At 41.8% G+C, this 21,748-nt stretch overlaps 1 protein-coding gene across 1 annotated transcript in view; it reads left to right on the forward strand.

Moving 5' to 3' along the window:
- The window catches only part of LOC139719148 (fibrocystin-L-like), a 133,620-nt gene that overhangs the window by 95,576 nt on the left and 16,296 nt on the right, over nt 1-21,748 (forward strand). Inside the window, exons 35-52 of the mRNA XM_071630582.1 lie at nt 98-307; nt 835-1,002; nt 1,998-2,198; nt 3,058-4,734; nt 5,168-5,395; nt 7,567-7,818; nt 8,870-9,115; nt 9,318-9,491; nt 10,561-10,806; nt 11,395-11,651; nt 12,776-12,868; nt 13,979-14,161; nt 14,581-14,755; nt 15,974-16,136; nt 17,073-17,308; nt 18,171-18,502; nt 19,675-20,177; nt 21,038-21,220. Coding sequence (XP_071486683.1) covers nt 98-307; nt 835-1,002; nt 1,998-2,198; nt 3,058-4,734; nt 5,168-5,395; nt 7,567-7,818; nt 8,870-9,115; nt 9,318-9,491; nt 10,561-10,806; nt 11,395-11,651; nt 12,776-12,868; nt 13,979-14,161; nt 14,581-14,755; nt 15,974-16,136; nt 17,073-17,308; nt 18,171-18,502; nt 19,675-20,177; nt 21,038-21,220 — 5,527 coding nt within the window. The remainder of the gene's footprint in view (nt 1-97; nt 308-834; nt 1,003-1,997; nt 2,199-3,057; nt 4,735-5,167; nt 5,396-7,566; nt 7,819-8,869; nt 9,116-9,317; nt 9,492-10,560; nt 10,807-11,394; nt 11,652-12,775; nt 12,869-13,978; nt 14,162-14,580; nt 14,756-15,973; nt 16,137-17,072; nt 17,309-18,170; nt 18,503-19,674; nt 20,178-21,037; nt 21,221-21,748) is intronic.

Below are 21,748 nucleotides of genomic sequence, written 5' to 3' on the forward strand. Positions count from 1 at the left end.
CTGTTCAAGGAGGCATCAAAAACTGACTTTTGCAAAGTATAAATGGTGGACCTGTTTTTTCCTCATGTCCCCTTCTTTTCCATAATCCCTCCAAAAGGTGGCACCCTCATTTTTGACGAGAAGGACCTGACCTTGAATGCCGAGTACATCATCATCACCGAGGGCGGCCATTTTCAGATCGGTACAGAGGAGGAGCCATTCCAGCACAAGGCTACCATCGTCATGCACGGTCACGTCCGCTCCACCGAGCTTCCCCTCTTTGGCGCCAAGACGTTCGCTGTCCGCAATGGCACGGTGGACATGCACGGTGAGGAAGCTTCGGAGGACAATATTTCCAAACCGTCAAATTTTGTTTATTTATAAATTTATGTCCTTATATGTGTATGAATTATACATATAAAGAGTTAGACAGATGAATGGATGAGTGTTAATATAATAGATTTATAGATATATGGATGGATAGATATAGATATAGATATAGATGTTGATATTGTAGATATAGATATATTGATATGTGTGCATATGTGTTTTGAGTGGTGCATGTATATGATAGTGATAATGTGAATAATTGATATAGCACCTATGATCAATTTTTTTAAAGTCCTTTACAATTAACAAGAGAAACATGCATATATACATGAATGTATTTTATAGTTGATTATAGTCCATGGAGTAATTGAGGGTTTTCAGATTGTTATCAATCCACATGTTTAGGATAATGATGACTTCAGTACCACAGACTAGCAAAGTGAGAGGGGGCATCCCCCATTGTCATGAGGGTGGCTTTCTGACTTCCTTATCATTGTAAACCAATCCATTGTGATGTCATTGCAGGGAAACATGTGCCAATCATGTGGACCCACCTGGCTGAGACCATCGAACCCGGCGCCACCCAGCTGACTCTCATGAAAGCTGTCACCTGGGAGGTCGGCGACCACTTCGTCATCGCCTCCACCGGAGACCGTCACAAGCAGAACCAGAACGAGGAACGAATCATCACTGGTATTGTACTCAGCTCACAACGCCATACTCTCATTAGTTTGATGCAATGAAAGCAGCTCACTTCTCATTAATACCCCTTTCAGTAACTCATGCATATCTGGCCAGCTCCTGGCCTGAGCTAATTTGGCCCGTGCCAAGCAGTAAAAATTGCGTTCAGTAACTACAGCAGAGCCGCGCTACTTTTACAATGACCCATTCACGAACTCGGCCACATAAGGGATAACTGCCATGGTAACTGAACACGTCATGGACAGAGCGGAAGTGCATTTTTGCGCGATATTTGATGTGCATGCCGCGTGCTTATGAGCTGAGCAGCGTAAGCTGTGACCTTTGACCGTGAAAGGAATTTTGGCCCGCGCCTGTCGCTGCTATCGTTCATAAACTCTTCGATCAGTGCCAGGCCCGTGCCTGGCCCGCGCCTGGTGCTAGCTGCAGCAGCGCCAAAATAGCCCGCTCCTGGCGCGGGCCACTTTGGCCCGACCCATTCATAAACTCAAAATTTTACGACTTAGCTTGGGCCTGGTGCTAGCCAGGAAAGTTACTGAAAGGGGTATCAGTCTTCTGAAGTCCAGATCTATGTCATTCTAATCTGTGACTTTAAAAATTTGTAGGCCTATAAGTTGAAAATCATATCTAGGATTCAAGACTTACCAGTTTATGTCTTAAGGAAATTAATGTATTCATCAGTGTGATGTCCCTTGATGATTTTAAAATTGACTTCTCACTGTCTTGTTAGATTTTTAAAGAAAATCCTACGAAGTTTCAATGCTGTGCTCTATTTCTTTGAGTTCTTCAGGATAATTGTGTACTCTCTTTTAATATTCAGTGTGCTAACGCACTTTTCTGACCAGAGTTCATCTGATGAACAAAAGTCACAAATCAAGCAGACTTTTAAGAAAATCAGCGTGTGTTTTATAGTGGAACATGATGAATGCGCAGAATTCAGAAATATCTTGAATGATTCAATTTGTTCATAACATTTCTTAATCTCTCAGCAATATCTGGAGATGGCATGACCCTCACCTTTGAGCCTGCAATGGACTATGAACACATCTCCATCGTGCAAGAGGTCGAGGGCGTTGTCCTGGAGACCAGGGCAGAGGTCGGCCTGCTCACCCACAACGTCAAGATGATGGGCAACGTCAACTCAGACTGGACTGAGCAGATAGAAGCATGCGAGGAGGAGTTTAACACGGGTATAGTGCTCTGATTCTCTTTCTTAGGCTGCCATGTGTAGTGATCATACCTTGGAACTCTTACCTTGGAAGTGAGCTTAAAGTTATACCAAACTTATTTGCCCCTCTGCACCAATGAGGTTGATTAATTTCTGTGTGACAGACTTTGTGCAGCAGGAGTACATGGACATTTGAAAACGTCATCAGGGTTATAGTCATCTATCTTACCGGATCTTGCCTGAAATTCTTTACATTTGTTTTGAATATGTTGGTTGAAGAACTCTCTACTACATAATGATGGTAGCCTGTTCCATTCTGATATCACTCTTTGAGAAAAAGAGGATTGCCTCAACTTTATATTGACACGCTTCTCAAAATCTTAAATCGATGTCCTCTTGTTTGACTGCCAATTGAAAAGTCAAAGAAGTTAGTTGACTGGAGAGCATCTTTTCCCTGTACAATTTGGTAGGTTTGTATCATGTCTGATCTCATGGTGATAATCACAGGTTTACTCTTTAATCGTGAGTATGTAAAAGATTTAGTTATGATAGCTACACTTATGCATGGAGACCTTCTTCAGAAAGAATCCGTTGGAGAGTATGAAGGGAATTACTTTATAGGGCAAAGTCCCGAGTCATATGACAAATTTCTGTCAAGATACATTATCTGAGAACCAAGCAAACATGCTTAAGCATGTGTTTATTAAAAGATAATGGCATAAGCTAGAGAAACAATAGACCTTGTTTTGTAGTTATCTGTATGTAACCATTTCCATTACCTGCACATCTTGAAATAAATGATTGTTTCTTTTTTTCTCTCCTGAAAACTATCATTGAGCCATAAGCCATATTATCTTTTTTTTACCATTTTTTTCCTTCAGGAATGTTTGAAACCCAGACCTGCTTTTTGGGACGCTTTGGGGACGAGACAGTGAGCGATCAGTTCGGCTCCCAGATCATGTTCTTTGCCAAGGAACAGGATGCACATTTGGTCCAAGGACGCTTAGAGTACGTGGAGTTCACTCATGCAGGACAAGCATTCCGCTTGGGACGATACCCCATCCATTTCCACATGAACGGCAATGTCACAGGGTCGTATGTGCGGGGCTGCAGTGTGCACCACACTTTCAACCGGGCAGTGACCATCCACGGAGTTCACGGTCTTCTTGTGGAGCACAATGTTGCCTTCAACATCATGGGCCATGCCTACTTCATGGAAGATGGCATCGAAACCAACAATGTCATCCAGTACAACCTGGCAGTGTTTGTACGCCCCAGCAGTAGCCTTCTCAACGTTGACGTGACTCCAGCAAGCTTTTGGGTCACCAATCCTGACAACACTGTCCGCCACAATGCAGCCGCTGGTGGCAGCCATTTCGGCTTTTGGTACAACATGCCCCAGCACCCTGGTGGCCCGTCGTTTACGACGAGCGTGTGCCCTCGCAACGTCCCCTTGCGAGAATTCACCAACAATACTGCCCACACCATGGGCTGGTACGGCATCTGGATTTTCCCGTCCTACTTCCCCAAAGTGGGCGGAGGCTGCGGAGCAACAGAGTCCACACCAGCCAAGTACTACAACCTGACCGTTTGGAACACCGAGAGAGGGGCGGAGGCTGTAAGTGTTGGTGCAGTTCAGTTTCACAATTTCCTCTCCTCAGACACTGTGGAATCTGGCTTTGAGTATCAGATAATCAGCGAACCGATCTGGGGCGATGAGGGTGCTCTCATCAAGGATTCCACTGTCATCGCCTGGACTGAGGGGTTGTCTGGTAACAATGACAGTGCAAGGTGCACCAAAGCTGGAGTATTGGGACCGCATTCCAGATACCTGACTGTAGACGGCGTCACTTTCATCAATTTCAACCGCAGTGGTTGTGCCGCTGTGGGAGCCTGCAGCAAGTGCCGATTTGAGCAGGGGGGTTTCCCAACGCGCTACACGGCCTCAACCCTATTGAACTCGCCAAACAAGGCAAGATTCCAGTGGAAGTTTGAGACTTGGTTGGAAGACCTTGATGGTTCATTAACAGCAGGGCATCCCATGGGTGGTCAGCCAAACACCAAGGTGGTGCCTGACATGGGAACCCTGCCCTCAGACTGTGAGATGAGTGTGGATGCCTACAGCCTTGGTGTGTGGCCTGGAGCGATTTGTCGTCCCAACATCAACTTCCATCGCTTTGCCTTCAATAATCCAATCCCGGAGTCACTGCTTTACAAGAAAGCGTTCATCACCAATGCCCATGGAACAGCCTTCTCTTCCTACCACAAGAAGCGCATAACTAATCCCAAGGGTTGGATGGTTCTACTAATAGATGGCGAGGCTACGGAAATGTACTTTGCGAATCGTGAGCACATCACAAACATCTCCTACACCGGAAAATTTGATGACTTTGGTGATGGTGACTTCATCGTGCTGTCTCACAACCTCACTCAGGAAGTTGACGTCGTATCAGTTCTTGGCGATCTGAGAAACAGCTCAGAAAATCCTCTGACCTACACAGACAACAACAATGGAGACTACTACATCAATCCAGACACAAATGATCTGACATACATTGGTGAGCCCCTGGTTTTTATATTCTGCAATGATAATCAGTTGGTCACACTTCATCAGGTTAAATTGTTCATGCCTGTGTCATATATCTCTCCAGCGACTGCAGAGTGTCACCAGAATTAGTTTGCAATGACCCACATCAGCTTCTAGAAGAAGCTTTATGTTACATACGTACTCCCATATGATATTCAAAATCAACATTTATGCTATATTGAAGATTCCTTAATTCATAGGTGAATGAGGCTCATCTGTGAAATCACCATAAAAAGCCCTGAATGGCTCATAATGCTATTCCATCTAAAAAACATAGATGCAAGAAAGGTACACAACTTTTTGCTTTGGCAAAATGGCAATATCTTTTTGTGACAAGTTTTTTTAAAGTTTGGAGGATGTATCATGAAATCCCGGGAATTTCTCATTTTTCTCATCCCGTCTAGTGTCTGGAAAGGGTAATGCAGAGGAGAGGGATGTTTTTACTGACCTGGATGTCTACCGGTGCTACTTCAAGGACTGCATCCCTCCGGTCCCTGAACCACCGCCGGAGGGGCGGCCAGCAGAGGTGTTCTACTGGTCCAACCCAGCCACCTGGGAGAACGTGACGGAGGGATGGGGTGGACATGGGGGCGGGGTACCAGAGGATGGTGATGATGTGCAGATTCTACCAGGTGAGGATGGTGAATGACCAGACATGTCTGGAGCAAAGGGGGTTTCTGTTCATGAGCTCATGGCAGACTTTCAATTCTCGCTATCGCCAATGACGTAAAAAGTACCCGGATGTGGCTTTGTCGTCAAGATGTAGTACACTTGGTAGCAAGGGCACTTCGGCGCGGAGCATAATTTGCACAACGCTAGCGTGCGCGTACGTGTACCTTACCTATAGCGCAGCGCCGATCACGGGTACTAGTACAGTAGGCCCCTGTACCGCCCGAGCCAGCGAGTGGCCAGGCCTGTCATACTCGTACACTGCAGTCACCTCCGGCGGCCGGCCGGCCTTGCAGCATTAGCATGCATGCACCACTCTGCACGCAGCGCATAAGCTAACACATACCGGTAGCGTACTGCTTGATCATGCGATCGATGTGCACATCACAGATCAGTCATCTCTGCATACGCTGAAAATATGCTGGAAAATATTCACCCACCTGGATATACAGTATATCGTCATGGAATGCCCATCTTTTTTTTTATTTGTTCTCTGTCGAAATGTCGCGAACACAATCGGGAACGAACAGTGATCTCGAACTTATCCTGTCTCCGAAGCAACTTCTTCCAAGTAAGTACGTACAATGTACGTAGGCATGTAGGCCTACTACTGAGTACATATACTACCACTACTAGTAAGTCGCGCGTGCACGTACTGCGCTGTGGAGTCACCCGCAAACTTCACCCACGCGGCCACGTCACGTCTCGCATGCCAGTAAGGGTCCTATTTCTGCAGATTTTTTTCATTTATTGTCGTGCGAACAACACATGGCAGCTTCGCAGCAACAACCAAAAGTCGTAATAACAGCAATTTCTTAAGAATGGAGAAATTTCAAATCATATTAAAGCTGTAATTCAAGTCGAGAAAACCGGAAGTACACGTAGAATACAGTCGGTTGTGTGTGTAAATAGCATTAGTCACGTATCACGCGCGTACGAACGGAAGTGACTTTGCTACCGGACTATCCCATAATGCACCGTAAATGACGCTTAAATCAACATCCGGGTACTTTTTACGTCATTGGCGATAGCGAGAATTGCTGTAGGAGGTTTGATATGATAGGAGATTAGGGCTTCTACCAACCTTCAGTGATTTGCTGGTGAGCTTTCACTCACTTCTGTGGACTTCTTCAGGCCGAGTGTTTCTCTAGCACGTACTGCTTGCAGTGCTAGAGAAACGGTTCAAACACTTGGCCTGAAGAAGTCCACAAAAGTGAATGAAAGCTAACCAGCAAATCACTTAAGGTTGGTAGAAGCCTGAATCTCCCATTGTATGATCTCACCAACTGATGAAAGTTTTCTGCATCAACTGTCTGTTTGTCTAGTCTGAGGGAATATGCCCTCGTAAGAAGGAACTGTTTAGAAACAAATGTGGAAATCTATAAAGTTTTCTTATTTCTTTGGTTACCATTTTTTTTTTTGGGGGGGGGGGGGGAGGAATGTAATTTTTATGAAACAGGTGAATTTGTTTAATTTCTCATTTGGAGGAAGAGATTGTGGTGTGGGGTTTAGTCATACCTCTTTGACAGGGATGATGCTGTGAGGGCTTTGTGGTGAGGGGAATTAGGAATATGCCTTTCTGTGGCTAAAGTTGTTTTCTGTTGTTCACGTTTGCTCCTTCCCATGATGGAACTTCTTGTAAGTATCCTTGTCAGTTTGATCTCGTCCATAAAACTGAAATCGTATCTCCAACCTCCAGCCTTTCACTGAACTATGCTTGTATGAAAGGTGATGCCTACAAATGTGTCACCTACAATGGAGTAAGAAAATGATAAAGGTGGTGCAATAATGAAGGCAAAGTTACTTGAATGTAAATTGTAGGTCTTAAATTTCTAGCAAGATCAGTCAAAGATTAGAAATTAAAAATGAAATCCATAAAATGACACCAGCCTGAATTGAATTGATTTTGCTTCCTCATGAGACAGTGAAACAATAACATTGATCATGTAGACAAATTTTGATGAAGGAATCATAGAAATCACATAATATGTGTAGATGAGGCTTGTCAACATTGACCCCTTGAATATAAGAAACAAAAATTTGATTTTAAATACAAACTAGCATAATCGAACAAATTTCTTTCTTTTTGTGTAATTAATGATGAAGTATCTAATCTTTGCTCTCCTTCCTCCAGGTTTGTATGTCATTGCCAACAGCACACTTCCAACAATGAACAGACTCTTCATCTACGGCACCCTGGAGCTGGATGATGTGCGAGACTTCACCCTCAGGGCAACTTACATCTTAATCCAGGGCGGGGCGCTGGTCATCGGTCAGAATGAGACCACACCCTTCACCCACAATGTCCACATCATTCTGGAGGGAAATCACAACACGCCGGACATTCCACTGCCTGACCAGGTGAACCTGGGATCAAAGGCTCTCGGTAAGTATTTGATACTTACTGTTCATTTTTCAATCTTGTATTGGTTCTTAGCTAGTTGACAGGTACTCAATATGTTGAAAATGCAATGCTTTAATTGTGATTTTAACTCTTTTCATCCATTAACTCATTATCTCTGTGTCATTCCTTTAACATTTCTGACATTCCTTGCATTCCTAAGTCTTATGGAATACTCAGCTGCTCATACAGCTACCAGTGAGAATCATATCATAAGTGACCCAAAGAAGTATACTGAAACATTGTGATAATTTGTGATTTACTGCTTTGCATTGTCGTTTCAATGAACAACAAGACACTGGAGTTCTTACTCATTCAAACTTTACCAAATCTTCAAACAAAGATTTTTTTAAAATAACTGATTAGTCTTAAAGGACAAGTTCACCTTCATAAACATAAAGATTGAGAGAATGTAGCAATATTAGTAGAACACATCAGTGAAAGTTTGAGGAAAATCAGACAATCCGTTCAAAAGTTATGAATTTTTGAAGTTTTTGTGCAGTAACCGCTGGATGAGAAGACTACTGCAGTGTATGTATAACTTAGATGTCACATGCGTACAACAATATAAAGAAAATATAAAGAGAATTTCACAAAATTCCATCTTTTGAAAAAAGTACACACTCCCCTGACTCGTTACCGACAAATGTTATGGGTAATATTATTCCCCCCGCCTTTAGAAAGAGGCAAGTCAAGTGCTCTTTTATTACGCGAAAAAAGTGAAAATATGTTAAATTTTCTTTTACATTTTCTTTATACTGGTGTACGCGTATGACTCACAAGCTGTAGTAGTCTCCTCATCCAGTGGTTCCAACACAAAAATTTTAAAAATTCATAACTTTTGCATCGATTGTCCAATTTTCCTCAAACTTTCACTGATGTGTTCTACTATTATTGTTGCATTCTCTCAATCCTTATGTTTATGAAGGTGAACTTGTCCTTTAACCTTTGTACAGTGTCTTGTCTAATGAGTTCTGTGCTAGACTGTGAATGTGCGGTGCAGTTGTCAGTAACTTTTGTCTCGATTGTCAAACAGGCGTGTTTGGTTCCCTCAAGTTGCATGGCCAGCCACGCCAAGTCATCTGGACACACCTGGCTACTACCGTCCTCCCTGGGGACGATTCTCTGACCGTTGAGGTGGACACAGACTGGGTAGAGGGAGATGAAATCGTTGTGGCGACGACCGACTACGAGTCTTGGCACACAGAGACTTTTGCTATTGTGGAGGTCGTTGACCAGCGAACATTCCGTGTGAATTCTTCATTTTTGCACAGACACACCGGTAAGACACTATTAGCTCTACATGAATCTTCTTGTAATTGATGTCTTGGCCGATTCAAAGCATCCTGTGGAAATTCATTTCATTTAGTGAAATTTAGCTTGTGGCCAAAATGATTGTTAAGCTTTTGTTTGGACATAGTGTCTGAACTTCAAAGATTATGACCAGTGAGTTGGGATTCCTTTTGTGTGTCTTCCCCATCTAGCGGAGAGTGAAACATTGGATAACGGCTTAGGATCGTACAAGATAGCTGCAGAGGTGGGCCTACTGACGCGCAATGTCGTCATTGAGGGCGCCGACTACCCTCAGCTCCTCGCGGAATCGTTCGGCGCGAGGGTTCTTGTTGGAAGGTTCTTTCAAGATGGCACTCTGTATGAAGGTAAAGTAATCTCTAGTACCTCAAATCTTTGATGATGTTGAGAAGGGTGTGCATGTAATTATGTATGAGTGTGTGTGATAGTTTTGGTGTTAGTGTTAGTTTCAGTGTTAGAGTGTGGACATGTGTGTTTGTGCATGGGTATCTGTTTGGTAAGGTGTTTATGCAGTTATGCTGGAAGTGTCTTTGAGAACTTCGTAGTTTAACATATTGTGATCCACAGCCAGTTTATTCTTCTTACACCCAGCCCCCCTTTTTTTCTCTCTCTCTTCTTTTTCACACACTTTTTGAGACTTTATGAAATCCACTCATTGGCAGATATGGTTTTATGAATCTTTTGTTAGAGTATGATATTTGTGTTTAATCAATCTCTTCTACCATTTGATTGTCACCCATTTGACATAGTCTCGCAATAACTGATGAATCAGGGGGCATTTCATGAAGCGTTCTGTCAGAGAAATTTGTGGGACAAGTTTGCTCTCCGCCGATAAGGTGCAAGGATTTCAGTAGCTTATAACAATTTGTCAAAAAAAATATCTGACAAAAAGCTTTGTGAAATGCCCTCCCAGATCGTCATATGAGACCATGTTTGAGAGGAAGGAAAGAGTTATGTTTCCTCCTATTCATGATCCACTGTGTTCAGAGTTTAATTATCTGTCCCTTGTGGGTGCCAATCATAATTCTACAATAGTAAGTTCTCCCACATATCTTCTTCGTTTTCAGATATGAATGTTATGGCATATACTGATTGAAGAGTATTCTTTAACTTTGATTATCATGTAAAGTGTCTTCCCATTATACAGGATCATCAAATCTTCAAATGTTTGTTGCCCTTGTGACATGTGTAAGTTTATGTTATGAATATAATTTGTGAAAAACTTTATCCATGAAATGAAATGAAAAATATCAACATTGACTGAATAAGAAATGAAGGACAAAATCTTTTGTTTCATTATTTTGCCTTCATAGTAATCCCATAAAATTTTGGAAGGAATTAGGAAGTCAATACTAAATCTCTGATGCATTCTCTGTTTTTTTGTTTTTGTTTTTTCTCCTCTCTGTCTAACTCCAGGTCGAGCCCAGATCAGCTACACTCAGTTTAAGCACTCCGGCCAAGAGGGCTACATCGCGAGTTACGACCCACGATTCTCTGTCTCCTTCCTCAACCTTGGTGACCAACGACTTGAGGGTGAGGTGAGGGCACCCTCGTATGTCCGAGGATGCAGCTTCCACCACGGCTTCAGTCCGGCCATCGGTGTGTTTGCTTCAGACTTCATCCTCGTAGAGGACAACATTATTCATCACACAGTGGGATCAGGTGAGCCTTGCCAGTTTAAGCCTTAACTGCTTCAAAATTCACAGTTGCAACTCAATCAGGGCACTTACGAACGACTTACAAACGACTGGTGATCAGTTCTTGTGCTGAATTATTGAAATTCTGATAAATATAGTACATCAGAACTGATCACCAGTCGTTCTAAGTCCTTCGTAACTTTACGAACAGCTTTATGAAACAGGGTCCAGGACTACATGGTTATTCAATGATGAATAAGAAAAATTTTAATCGTAATCCTTTTTGTCACCAACACAGGATATCCAGGGGAGAGCACACCAGGTGCGCCCTTTTTTTGTTAAAACAAAAGAAATAAAAAGAAAAAAAAATGGGGGAGGGGTGAGTGCGCTCCCCCCTTTAATTTTGTAAAGGCGCCCCATCTTTACGGAATTCCTGGATCCACCCCTGCTCAGAGGCTGCTAATGATTTTGTTATGACATTAGTATCCCGTTAATTGAGTAGAGAAAGGGAGATGAAGTGTTTAATGTTTTCCAATCTTCTATTGTTTTCTGGTGGCATTTGATAACATCTGTCTTCCATTCAAATTGCTATCACATTGTCTCCGAATGTCAGGTATTGTTGTTGAGAGTGAAGGCGTCGAGCTCATCCACAACCTGGTGACGCTCTCCATCGCCCCGGCAACGTATCAGGATCGCTTCGAGAAGGAGAATCTGTTCTGGGATGGCGGTATTCACATCTCGTTTGCGGAGGACCTCACCATGTCGGATAATGCCGTGGCTGGTGCCGAGAGGGCTGGGTTCCGCATGCAAGGCGAACCGTGCGGATCGACATCCAAATGGAAGAACAATGTCGCCCACTCTGCTCTGGAGGTGAGATTGGACTTTCTCATTTCATTTCATTTCCATTTATTAAATTTACACGGGTCTACATTCCGAGACTTAAAAATTATCTGATTTGTCTTTATGCAGTATGTCCCAAAATAAATTACAATCAGATTTTTGCGTTGATAACACCCAATATGATTAAACCATCTAGATGCTACTTCAGAGTCTTAAAGTATAACATCTTCACTCTGTTTTGCAGAAAACCTCATTCAATTTGGTTGAGTGGTCACAGAAAAATGTGGATCGTTGTTAAAGTATGTCATGAGTCTGATTCTTCCAAGTTTAGCAATTGGATACTCTTGGAACTGCACATTAATTTGTGTAAACACAATGGACAGAATTTGGAGGGAAGGGATTCCTGACATGCTCTTCAAAAATCCTCATTTCTCTTTAAACACTGAAGCAAATTGAATATGTTTTCTGTACAATGTGAGACACAAGTTTTAGTTTCATACCCTGAAATTGTATTTGGATTAATTCACTATTTCTAAAGTTATCGTTACGGAAGGTTCCATTGTAATCCAATCCAATCCAATCCAATCCAATCCAATCCACAGTGGTGGCAAAGGAAGGGGCTGAATTGCCTCATTGATAACAGTGCCAGAAGAAACTTTTCCACCCCGCCCCTCAGAAATTACAGAGACTATTCCTATCATTGTCCTATTTGAATTATTGTCAAATAACTGCAAAATGATTTGTAGAATATAACTTGCAAACATCAACCTATTAGATTTTGAAAGTTTTTACCAGTTTTAGTACATTTACATTCTCTCATCCAAATATGTTTCTGATTTCAGTTGATTTGTATCCCAGTTTGTTTTTTCTTTTTAAAATCAAGACATAGATTGTTAATTCAGTCATAAAGAGTCAAGTATGTATTGTAGGGAAATCTTCTCTACCTCAGCAAATCAAGTTTAGCAAAGCCTGTAACATGAAGTATCTTGCTACAGCTAGTCTTTGATATAGATCTATACACGTATACATACAGTAAGTCCTCAGTGTTCTAACATGTTGTGCCAAGCATTTTCCTTTGATTCTCTAGAAAATCACCTCCCACGCTATGAGACATTGTAAACAAACATCATGTGATTCTTGTGTGTGCCTTTCAGGGTATCATGCTGTTCCTGGAGTCACAGCCCACGTGTTCCATGGTGGCAAACTTCCTGGTGTATCGCTGCTTCCACTACGGCATCTACACCCAGGTGAGGGCGCCCTCTCTCTAGTACCATGCACATGTTGAACACCAGATTTTCCCCAGTGACTGCTAGAGTACGGACTCCTTGTACGCCCTGTACTATTGTTTTGGAGGGCACAGGGAGCACTGGATGACAACGAGGCGGTAGGCTCACCCCTCGTGCTAACACGCTAGCAAACGAGCAACTGAGGAGCAGCCAAATCAAAACGCTTAGTTGAAAAGACAGGAAAGTGTGCACTGATCTTGTACAAAACAAATGGACAGCAGTCCGTACTCAAGCGTTTCACGCACATCACGTGAGCTGAGACCGCTCGAAGATGCTTGATAAACAAGAACAACAACTTCAAAGACAGCGGTTCTCAGGTGATGTTCGTCTTTGCCTGAGACTTGTATGCGGTGTCTTTGAAGTTATTGTTTATCAAGCGTCTTTGATTGCTTTAGATCATGTTGTTGCCAAATTTTTACCTCCACGAAATAATTCTTATTACTTTAGAATCTCCTTCTTCAAAATAATCCCTTAAATTGAAAAAGAAGCTACAAACACAATTTTAAAATCTTTTTAAGGTAATAAAAATACCATTACCTATGGAAATGAATGATGTTTCTAGGTGTACTGAGTTTGTACGTAGCTCTCTTTTGTATCGTCATGTAGGGTAGCCATTTTGTTTCCACTATTATCACATGCCTAATTCCTATCTTCCTCTACTCTCTACTGTTCTTGAGCCAAATCAAGAAGTGCGTACTCGCGTAAAAGTTCAGAAGTTCTCGTAATACACTCTGTAAAAATGTTACTTAGTACGCAAAGTCCGCAATTACTAAATGGGTCAGTGGCAGCCCCCATGAAATCACTGACACCATTGTAGAATCTGCCCTCTAGTGGTGGGGAGAAGAAAAATCTTTTTGATGTTGATCGAAACACTATGTGCAGCCGCAGAGAACTACCATACTATCCAGGATGTTGGGAGAGTTCAGAAATTGTATCTGTTTCAGTGTTCAGTTGAGCATTTGCAAGTAAACTGAATAGATTTCAAAGAAAATAGAACATTGCCAGCTATAGGTACCTTTAATTGTCCTCATCTACAGTATATTGGTTCTCCCTGTTACCATGCAAACACAGATCTCATCACCACAGCTGACTGTGACCAACGTGACCCTGGTGGATAACAAGAATGGAATCGTGCCCCTGGCATACCTGCCTCCTGCTCTCAGCCACGTCATGAGGAATAAGGAATTCCGCATCACTTCTTCAGTTCTGGTTGGCACAAGCGACAGCTTCGACTGCGATGAAAATAGAGACGAGGTGCATTTCAGGGACCATGGACTGGGGGGGGGGGGGGGGGGGAGAACATTGACCTCGACTCTTCCAACTTCTAATAAAAATTGTTCAAAAGATCATGTTAGCTATAGTTTCCGCTCACATGCTGGAGTAAAATAGTAATATACTTTAACAGAATATAGCCATGATCACAGAATGTATTAACAGTTAGTAGACTGATTAAATGCATTGGCATTGAAAATGGATAGCAGATTTGTTATAATGAGTCCAAAAAGTAAAATTTCTGAAATATCTTCGTGATGCAACATAACCTAAAGATGTGTACCTATTACTGTTTACATTTGGTGAGTGGGTACATCTACCAATCAAATCAGTGTCCTTGTGTGTATCATCAGTTTTGTGTTTATTGACTGATTTTATTAATTTGTCTAATTTTTCACCAGAATACACCAGAAGTGGCCGGTTTTGTTCGTAAGCACAAAGCTATCACCACCTCCCACGGCGGCCCTGCCGGAATCGTGTTCACGACCTTCATGTCCGGCTCCAATGGCGCTCCTTTCTTCTCATTGTACACAACGAAAAATTACCCCGCATTGGGTGGAAGGACTGTGTTGGAAGGTAATCAGATTGTAGAAGTTGTGATATAATAAGGTTTGATGCCAAAACATGATGTGTAGTTCTCGGAAGAGATCAAAGTTCATCTTCCATCACTTGGAATTAACTTCCAATACATCAAAAGGGCTGACACTTGTACCAAGAAACTTACCTGACTGACATGATTTGCCAGGATGATGAGTTGCTTTGGAGTGTTTTGAGATCAAAATGATTTCGATCTAACCCTGCATTCAGCATTGTGGGAAGGTAGAGTGCAATGTTATGATTGATCATGCCCTTGCAATCGTATTTTCCAACAAGCTGCATGCAATTTACTCTAGCCCGGAAGATCGATGGATATTGCTGTGGCACCTATTTGTCGATTAGAGCCTACTGAGAATCAGTTATGAAAAATTACATATAGCAACTATGATGGGTTAAGCTCTGAGAATGTGGACTTCCGGTGAACCTTTTGAGCTATAATTCACATTTTCATTGTTGAACGGAAATCATGTTATTACAGCGTTATTTCACACATTTCTTATGCATACATGCGTGGAGCAATAATCGAATCGCAGAGTATGGAGAGAATAGGAAAAACGAGCATTGTTGGGTCAGAGAATTCAATTCATTTTCAAATTCAATTCAATTTCAATTTCAGTGTAAATGGGAAAATGAACACAATGAAAAATTTCATACATTTAGCAGCTATGATGGGTTAAGCTCTGAGATTGTGGACTTCCGGTGAACCTTTTGAGCTGATATTTCACATTTTCATTGTTAGACTGGATTTGTGTTATTGCAGCGTTATTTCGCACATTTCTTATGCATACATGTACATGTACATTTTGGAGCAATAATCAAATCACCGAGTATGGAGAGAAAAGGAAAAAATAGCATTTTGCGGTCAGAGAATTCAATTCAATTTCTATTTCAATGGGAAAATGAACACAGTGTTCACATGAAATTATTTAGCTGTCCCAATGTATGCAAATTACATCTGTATAGCAGTTGTTGAAGAGAGTTGTGCCCAAGGCCTGGACCACGTAATGGATCCCCAAGGCAAATGCAAGCAAGTATGAATGAATACATATATTTCAATAGTAGAGGAAAGTAAGTTGCCATGGTAAGAGCACATTATTTAATTCTTTGTCATTTTCAACAGTGTACCAGTATAGAAGCGCTAGATGGGGGTATTAATCGCCTTCATTGATAATTCTAGTTTTGTTCCATCTCCATCAGACGTTGCTTTCGTCAACTACAATGATCACTGCGGTAACCGTGGTAGCGCGATCGTCACCAACCCCATAGGTGACGATGCTCAGCACCCAGTGGAGGTGCTGGGCATCCAGTTTCTCAACACAGACTCAGACAGCAAGGTGTTCATCCACAGACCATCACTAGGGTGAGCAATGTAGTCATATCACCCAGGCTGTCCAGAATTAAAGGCATGATTTACCATTTGCAGATGAAACAAAAACCCAGCATTAGTGCTTTAAAATACCGTAGATGTAAAATGTGAGTCAGGGATAGAAACAGCCACTGTAAAAATCTGAATCCGTATAATTGATGTTAAGTAGACAAAATGTGAACAATGATTACAACAAAAATGTTTCCAGACTAAACCATCTAAAGTTATAGTTTATTGAGAAAAATACTGATATCTCCGTATATTTTAGGTTTTATTGCAAAAAATTAATATGATACAACAGACCTACACATACGCATCAAATGTGATATCTTGAAAATTGTTTAAATCACTGTTCCCAAAGGTAAACAGGACCTTTAAGACACTTAATACTGCATTTTTTACCATGTTTTGTCATTTAAATTGATTACCTCGATACCCTCCATACACTTCTTATATTCATTTCATAAAAGTTTCCATGTAGCGCTTGCATATGTATTTGCATTGATCGAGCCATTTTATAAAACATGTTGTTTGCTGACGGGATAAATCTCCTCCAAGACGCTGCAGAAAGGGAAAGTTGAAAGTTTTGAGGAAAGCAGCTGAATGAAAGCAAGAAATTAGTACCTGTAGGCTCATTTTTTGTTTTAGCAGAATTAGACAAACTATCAAAAAGTTATGTTGATTTGAATTTTACTGCTTCATGTAATGTGTCGTAATTCATGGAGGCATTTAAATGGAAAGTATTGGTGGTATTACTGTTATGTCACTTGCACAGTTTCCTTTGATTAGATACCTTTTTGTGTAAATTTTGGCTTTTCAAGTTAATGAGGGATTAAGTCAGAAAAGGGCCTTAATGTCTATGAGCTACATGAGATCTATGCCTTGTCTAATTTGTCCGACTTTGATGACAAACTTTAACCCACCTACCAGGAAGGTGAATCCATCGGACTGTGTGGACATGGACTGTGACGGCCACAAGAAGGCTATAATTCGAGACCTGGACGGTTCTTTCCTCGGCTCCGTAGGGTCGGTCATCCCGGACTCGGCCTACGAGTGGGACGGGGACCCACGGCGTGGCCTGGGAGACTACCGCATACCCAGGATGCTGCTGACCGATCCGCTGACCGGGGACCAGCTGGACATCAACACGAGGGCACCCCACAAAGGTGCGACACAGTGACCGCAATACCCAAACTTTATGTTACTCGTTAAATTTTGGAGAACATTAACTGCAGATCTTATTGCCTTATCATCATCAATTCCATTTCTAAATTTCACTGCATGTTTTCTGGAAGAAACATTGAAGAGAATTGGTCAAATTTATTACATCTGCATTAAATGAAAGAGAAATTAAAAGAAATGTGTCAGTTTGAGAAAGAAACATCAACATTTATCTTAGTTAAGTTATTTTAGTTCAGAGGTTTTTGAAGATTCTTCTGCATCAAGACAATTATGATATGACCAATCAAGGGTGGAAATGAAAAAAAAAGAAGCTTTTTATTCTCCCCAATAAAACACTAAGAATGAATAGTAAAAATTATGATAAAAACTTACAGCACCAAACCGCAAAATGTAGTGTCTGGAGCTTAATTCATGTGTTCAATTAGTAAAAAGTATATGTATGTTTCTCTAGTTCCACTACAGCACAATATGTATTTCTACCTAATTGTGTAAAAGTTGGCTGCTTTTGGCTCTCTGTAGCCTACTTTGGCTGCAGATGGAATGAAAATAGCAACTGCAAAATTATTTCAGTGTGCTGCTGTCTCATAGTAAATATGTTTTCTTCTTTCTGGAAACCGATTTACGTTAAAGTTTGAGGAAGGTGAGCATGAGAAGATATGACTTTTGCTGTGATTTGATTTAATTTGATTTGATTTGATATTTACATTTAAAAGAAATGATTCATAGCATAAGCTAGTTACACAGACAGACATCCAGACACACAAAGATTGCTCAAGTGTCCCCAGTAAACTGCTTCCGTCTATCTGCAATCCCTTGAATTGTTGAGGTCTTCTCCCTACCCTTCAGGTATCATTGGGCAGGATACTGACAATTGCCAGTGGAGGGGGGCGTGGAACGCCTACGAGTGTCATGGTTATGACCACCGCATGATGCTGATAGAGAGTATGGATGCCGACACGGAGACCAGGCGTGTCTCCCCCATCGCTCTGCTGGCGGACGGACAGGTGGATCTGATCAACGGTCCTCAGGACCAGGGCTGGTGCCTGGGCTACACCTGCCAGGAGCGCATCTCCACCTTTTATACCATCGTGGCTACCGGCAAGGAGTACGAGGTCTACTTCACTGGCACCAACCCTCAGCATCTACGCCTCCACCTCCTCAACGCAGCCCAGGATGAGGTAGGTGATAAACACGCCTTTCTTGGTTTTAGATGAGTGAAATGTAGAATAGTACTCTCTGCGTAATCGGGTATCGCTTAAACGGGTACTCTGTTTAATTGGGTAGTAATGTCAGAGTCAGTTCCAATGCACATTAAAATTACCTGATAATTGCGTTGCCTTTCCGCATAAATGGGTAAATAATTTTCTTCTAATCTAATTTCTACCCACATTTTATCACAGATAACACTTTAAGAAATCATGCATGTCAAATTTTCCACGGCTAATCGCATTCTCTGCTTAATTTGCAAAGAAGGCCCATCATTTTGGGAGTGATTAAACATAAAAACACATGAACACGTACCAACTTGCCACGCGAAAACAAACATTATACATGTAGCTGGCACTCACAATTGCAAAGACAGACAGTAGTTGAACACACTGCACTTGCGCTCCTCCCTTGCTCCGCAACAACATTCGCAATACGAGAAGTTTGCAACGAAAATCAGACCATGCACCAGCTCCATAATTTTGCTTTTCCCCAGTCACTTCGTGAAAAGTAACCCGAACGTTCTACATGACTAGTTCACGCAAAGAGATGTGTTCATTTCGGAAAACGCCTGCGTGTTAGCAAGGAGTCTGTAGTCAAACGACAGTTTTCTGAAGACATATTTGTCCATAAAAAGAGTGTAAATTATTGCTCGTGACTGAGCAAGTGTAAGGTATGTCTAATATGCCGTGCAAGCACGCGGGTTAAGCAAACAGTGTAGGTGTTTGGTGCAGTGTACAATGCATGCAAATACACATGTGTGTCAATTGTGAATGAGACGTGTTCTTCTGTTAGTTGGGTACTCCGCTTAATCAGGTAAGAAATGCTCTGCCCACAGCCTACCCGATTACGCGGAGAGTACTGTATCAGTATAACAACCAGATTTTTGTTTTGACCCTCTGTGTGTTTTGAGTGCTTATTGGCACAGTAAACCCCACTGTGATGTACACTGCCCACAGTCCATGGCACAAAAAGGGTTAAAAGGTGATAATGTTATGGATTGTGGAGACTATCTAAGTTATGTCATGGTTGCTGGAGAAAGGTGTAAAAAACAAATTAAAAAGAAAATAGACATTCGCTTCTCCAAAAATCTATGAACATTAATACTATAGCCTGCCATGTTTCATGTTTCATCCTACTCCAGGGCCTCGTGGTCGGGATATGGTACGCCAACCCACAGCGCTTGGATGTATACAGCAGGGGTATTTACATCGTCCCCAACAATGGTGAGTTTGTTGGTGGGGAGCTTCAGCTAAGAAAGCCCCAGTCCGAAGGTGAATTCCGACCTTCTACCACCTCCCGCCTCAACGGAGAGAACTACTTCGACCGGGACACCAAGATCCTCTACTTTGTGCTGGCGGGACCGGGGCGCGTCGATATCAAGACGGTGCCAGTTGTCACGGTAACCTTTGGCGTCCCTGCAGTTAGCATAGATGACTTCTTCGAGGAAAACCTGCGGGCAAATCTGGCAGCGCTGCTTAACATCCATCCCAGCAAGATACGCATCGTGGACATCGTACGTGAAGACAGCAGGAGGAGGCGCAGGGCAGCTGATGGTCAGGCTGAGGTGGTCATCGAAATCAGCAACCCCGTCACGGTCAATGGCACTGCCAACACCACCACCACTTCCAATACCACAGGGGCTACACCAACACAAGGAGGTATGATTCATTTATTCATTCATTCATTCATTCATTCATTCATTCATTCATTCATTCATTCATTCATTCATTCATTCATTCATTCATTCATTCATTCATTCATTCATTCATTCATTCATTCATTCATTCATTCATTCATTCATTCATTCATTCATTCATTCATTCATTCATTCATTCATTCATTCATTCATTCATTCATTCATTCATTCTTTCTTTCTTTCTTTCATTCCTTTATGCATTCATGCATTCATTCATTCTATTTCATTCATTCATTCAGTCATACAATCATTCATCATTAATACATTCATTTCCTTCAGTCAGTCGGTCATTCCATTCATTCATTCATTCATTCATTTATTTGTGCATTCATTTCATTTGTTAATTCAGTCATTTTATTCATTCATTTATTCATTCATTCATTCATTCATTCATGCATTCATTCGATTTCATTCATTCCTTCCGTTCATTCATTCATCCATTCATGCTTTCGTTAATTTCATTCATTCCTTCAGTCAATCAGTCAGTCAGTCAGTCAGTCAGTCAATCATTCATTTTTATTCACAACAAAAATGCAAAGGCAATAAGTTACCGAAGCACCATGATGATTCCCACATTTTTGTCCCATGCTCCACCTCAGTAAATACAAATTTGAATATGAATTTTTATCTCATCAAGGTAGAAGTTCTCTCCTTAATGCGACCCCTTATCAGATGGCGGCCATTATTGAAATCGTCATGTCGGTGGAGTCAGATATCGTAAGTTGTGACTAAGTGTCTTTTAGAGGAATTTTGAGTGTCTAGAATTCTTTAATCATCATTCTTGAACTGCAGACGATGACTTGGACTACGACAGCCTGGTCAGCCTCCAGGAGACTTTGGTGGACAAGTTCCAGGAAGGTGACCTCGGAGGTGACCTCAACATCTCCATCTCCACTCTGGCCATGACGGACCCCGTAGCCGAACCTGTTGACCCCACGGGCGGAGTCCGTGCCACCAATGAGACGGGAGGACCATCCAGCGGCAACGAAACGTGAGTCCGGTGGAGCATGAAGCGAATGGAGAGGTGTCTTTTATAGACTGGCAATGTCCTAAAGTAAAGTTTGGAGATCGTGGACAGAAAATGTTTCGTTGCTGCATGATGGGTTGTCTATGTGACGCTGTCAGTTTTCAATGTCAGAGTACAAACAACCTGTGCATGATAGCAGTTTAGGTGCCAGTTTTTTTTCTTCCTTGTGTCTGCACCACATTCCTCAAATGTTGAGTTTTTGTTTTGTCAGAATATTTGCAATGAAAATTTAGGAAGAGCATCGTGCCAGATTTTCTCTTCCCATTCCTTCTCACAATGAATGTCATGATTGAAAATTGTAAAATGTGCGATGTACAAGACTTATAGCACGAAGAAAATTATCAGAGACACCTGTTAAAGGGCTATTAAGATCCTTACAGATGATTTATATATTAATAATATTATAATTATTATGTAATCTAAGGACACAGTCACCTGTAGGAACTGACTGATACTTTACAAACAGTGCCTTAGTTGATTTTGTCATATTTC

Source organism: Diadema antillarum, unplaced genomic scaffold (assembly GCF_040938485.1).
Source record: "Diadema antillarum isolate AM-2024a unplaced genomic scaffold, OU_Dant_1.0 scf00000105, whole genome shotgun sequence".
NCBI lineage: Eukaryota > Metazoa > Echinodermata > Echinoidea > Diadematoida > Diadematidae > Diadema > Diadema antillarum.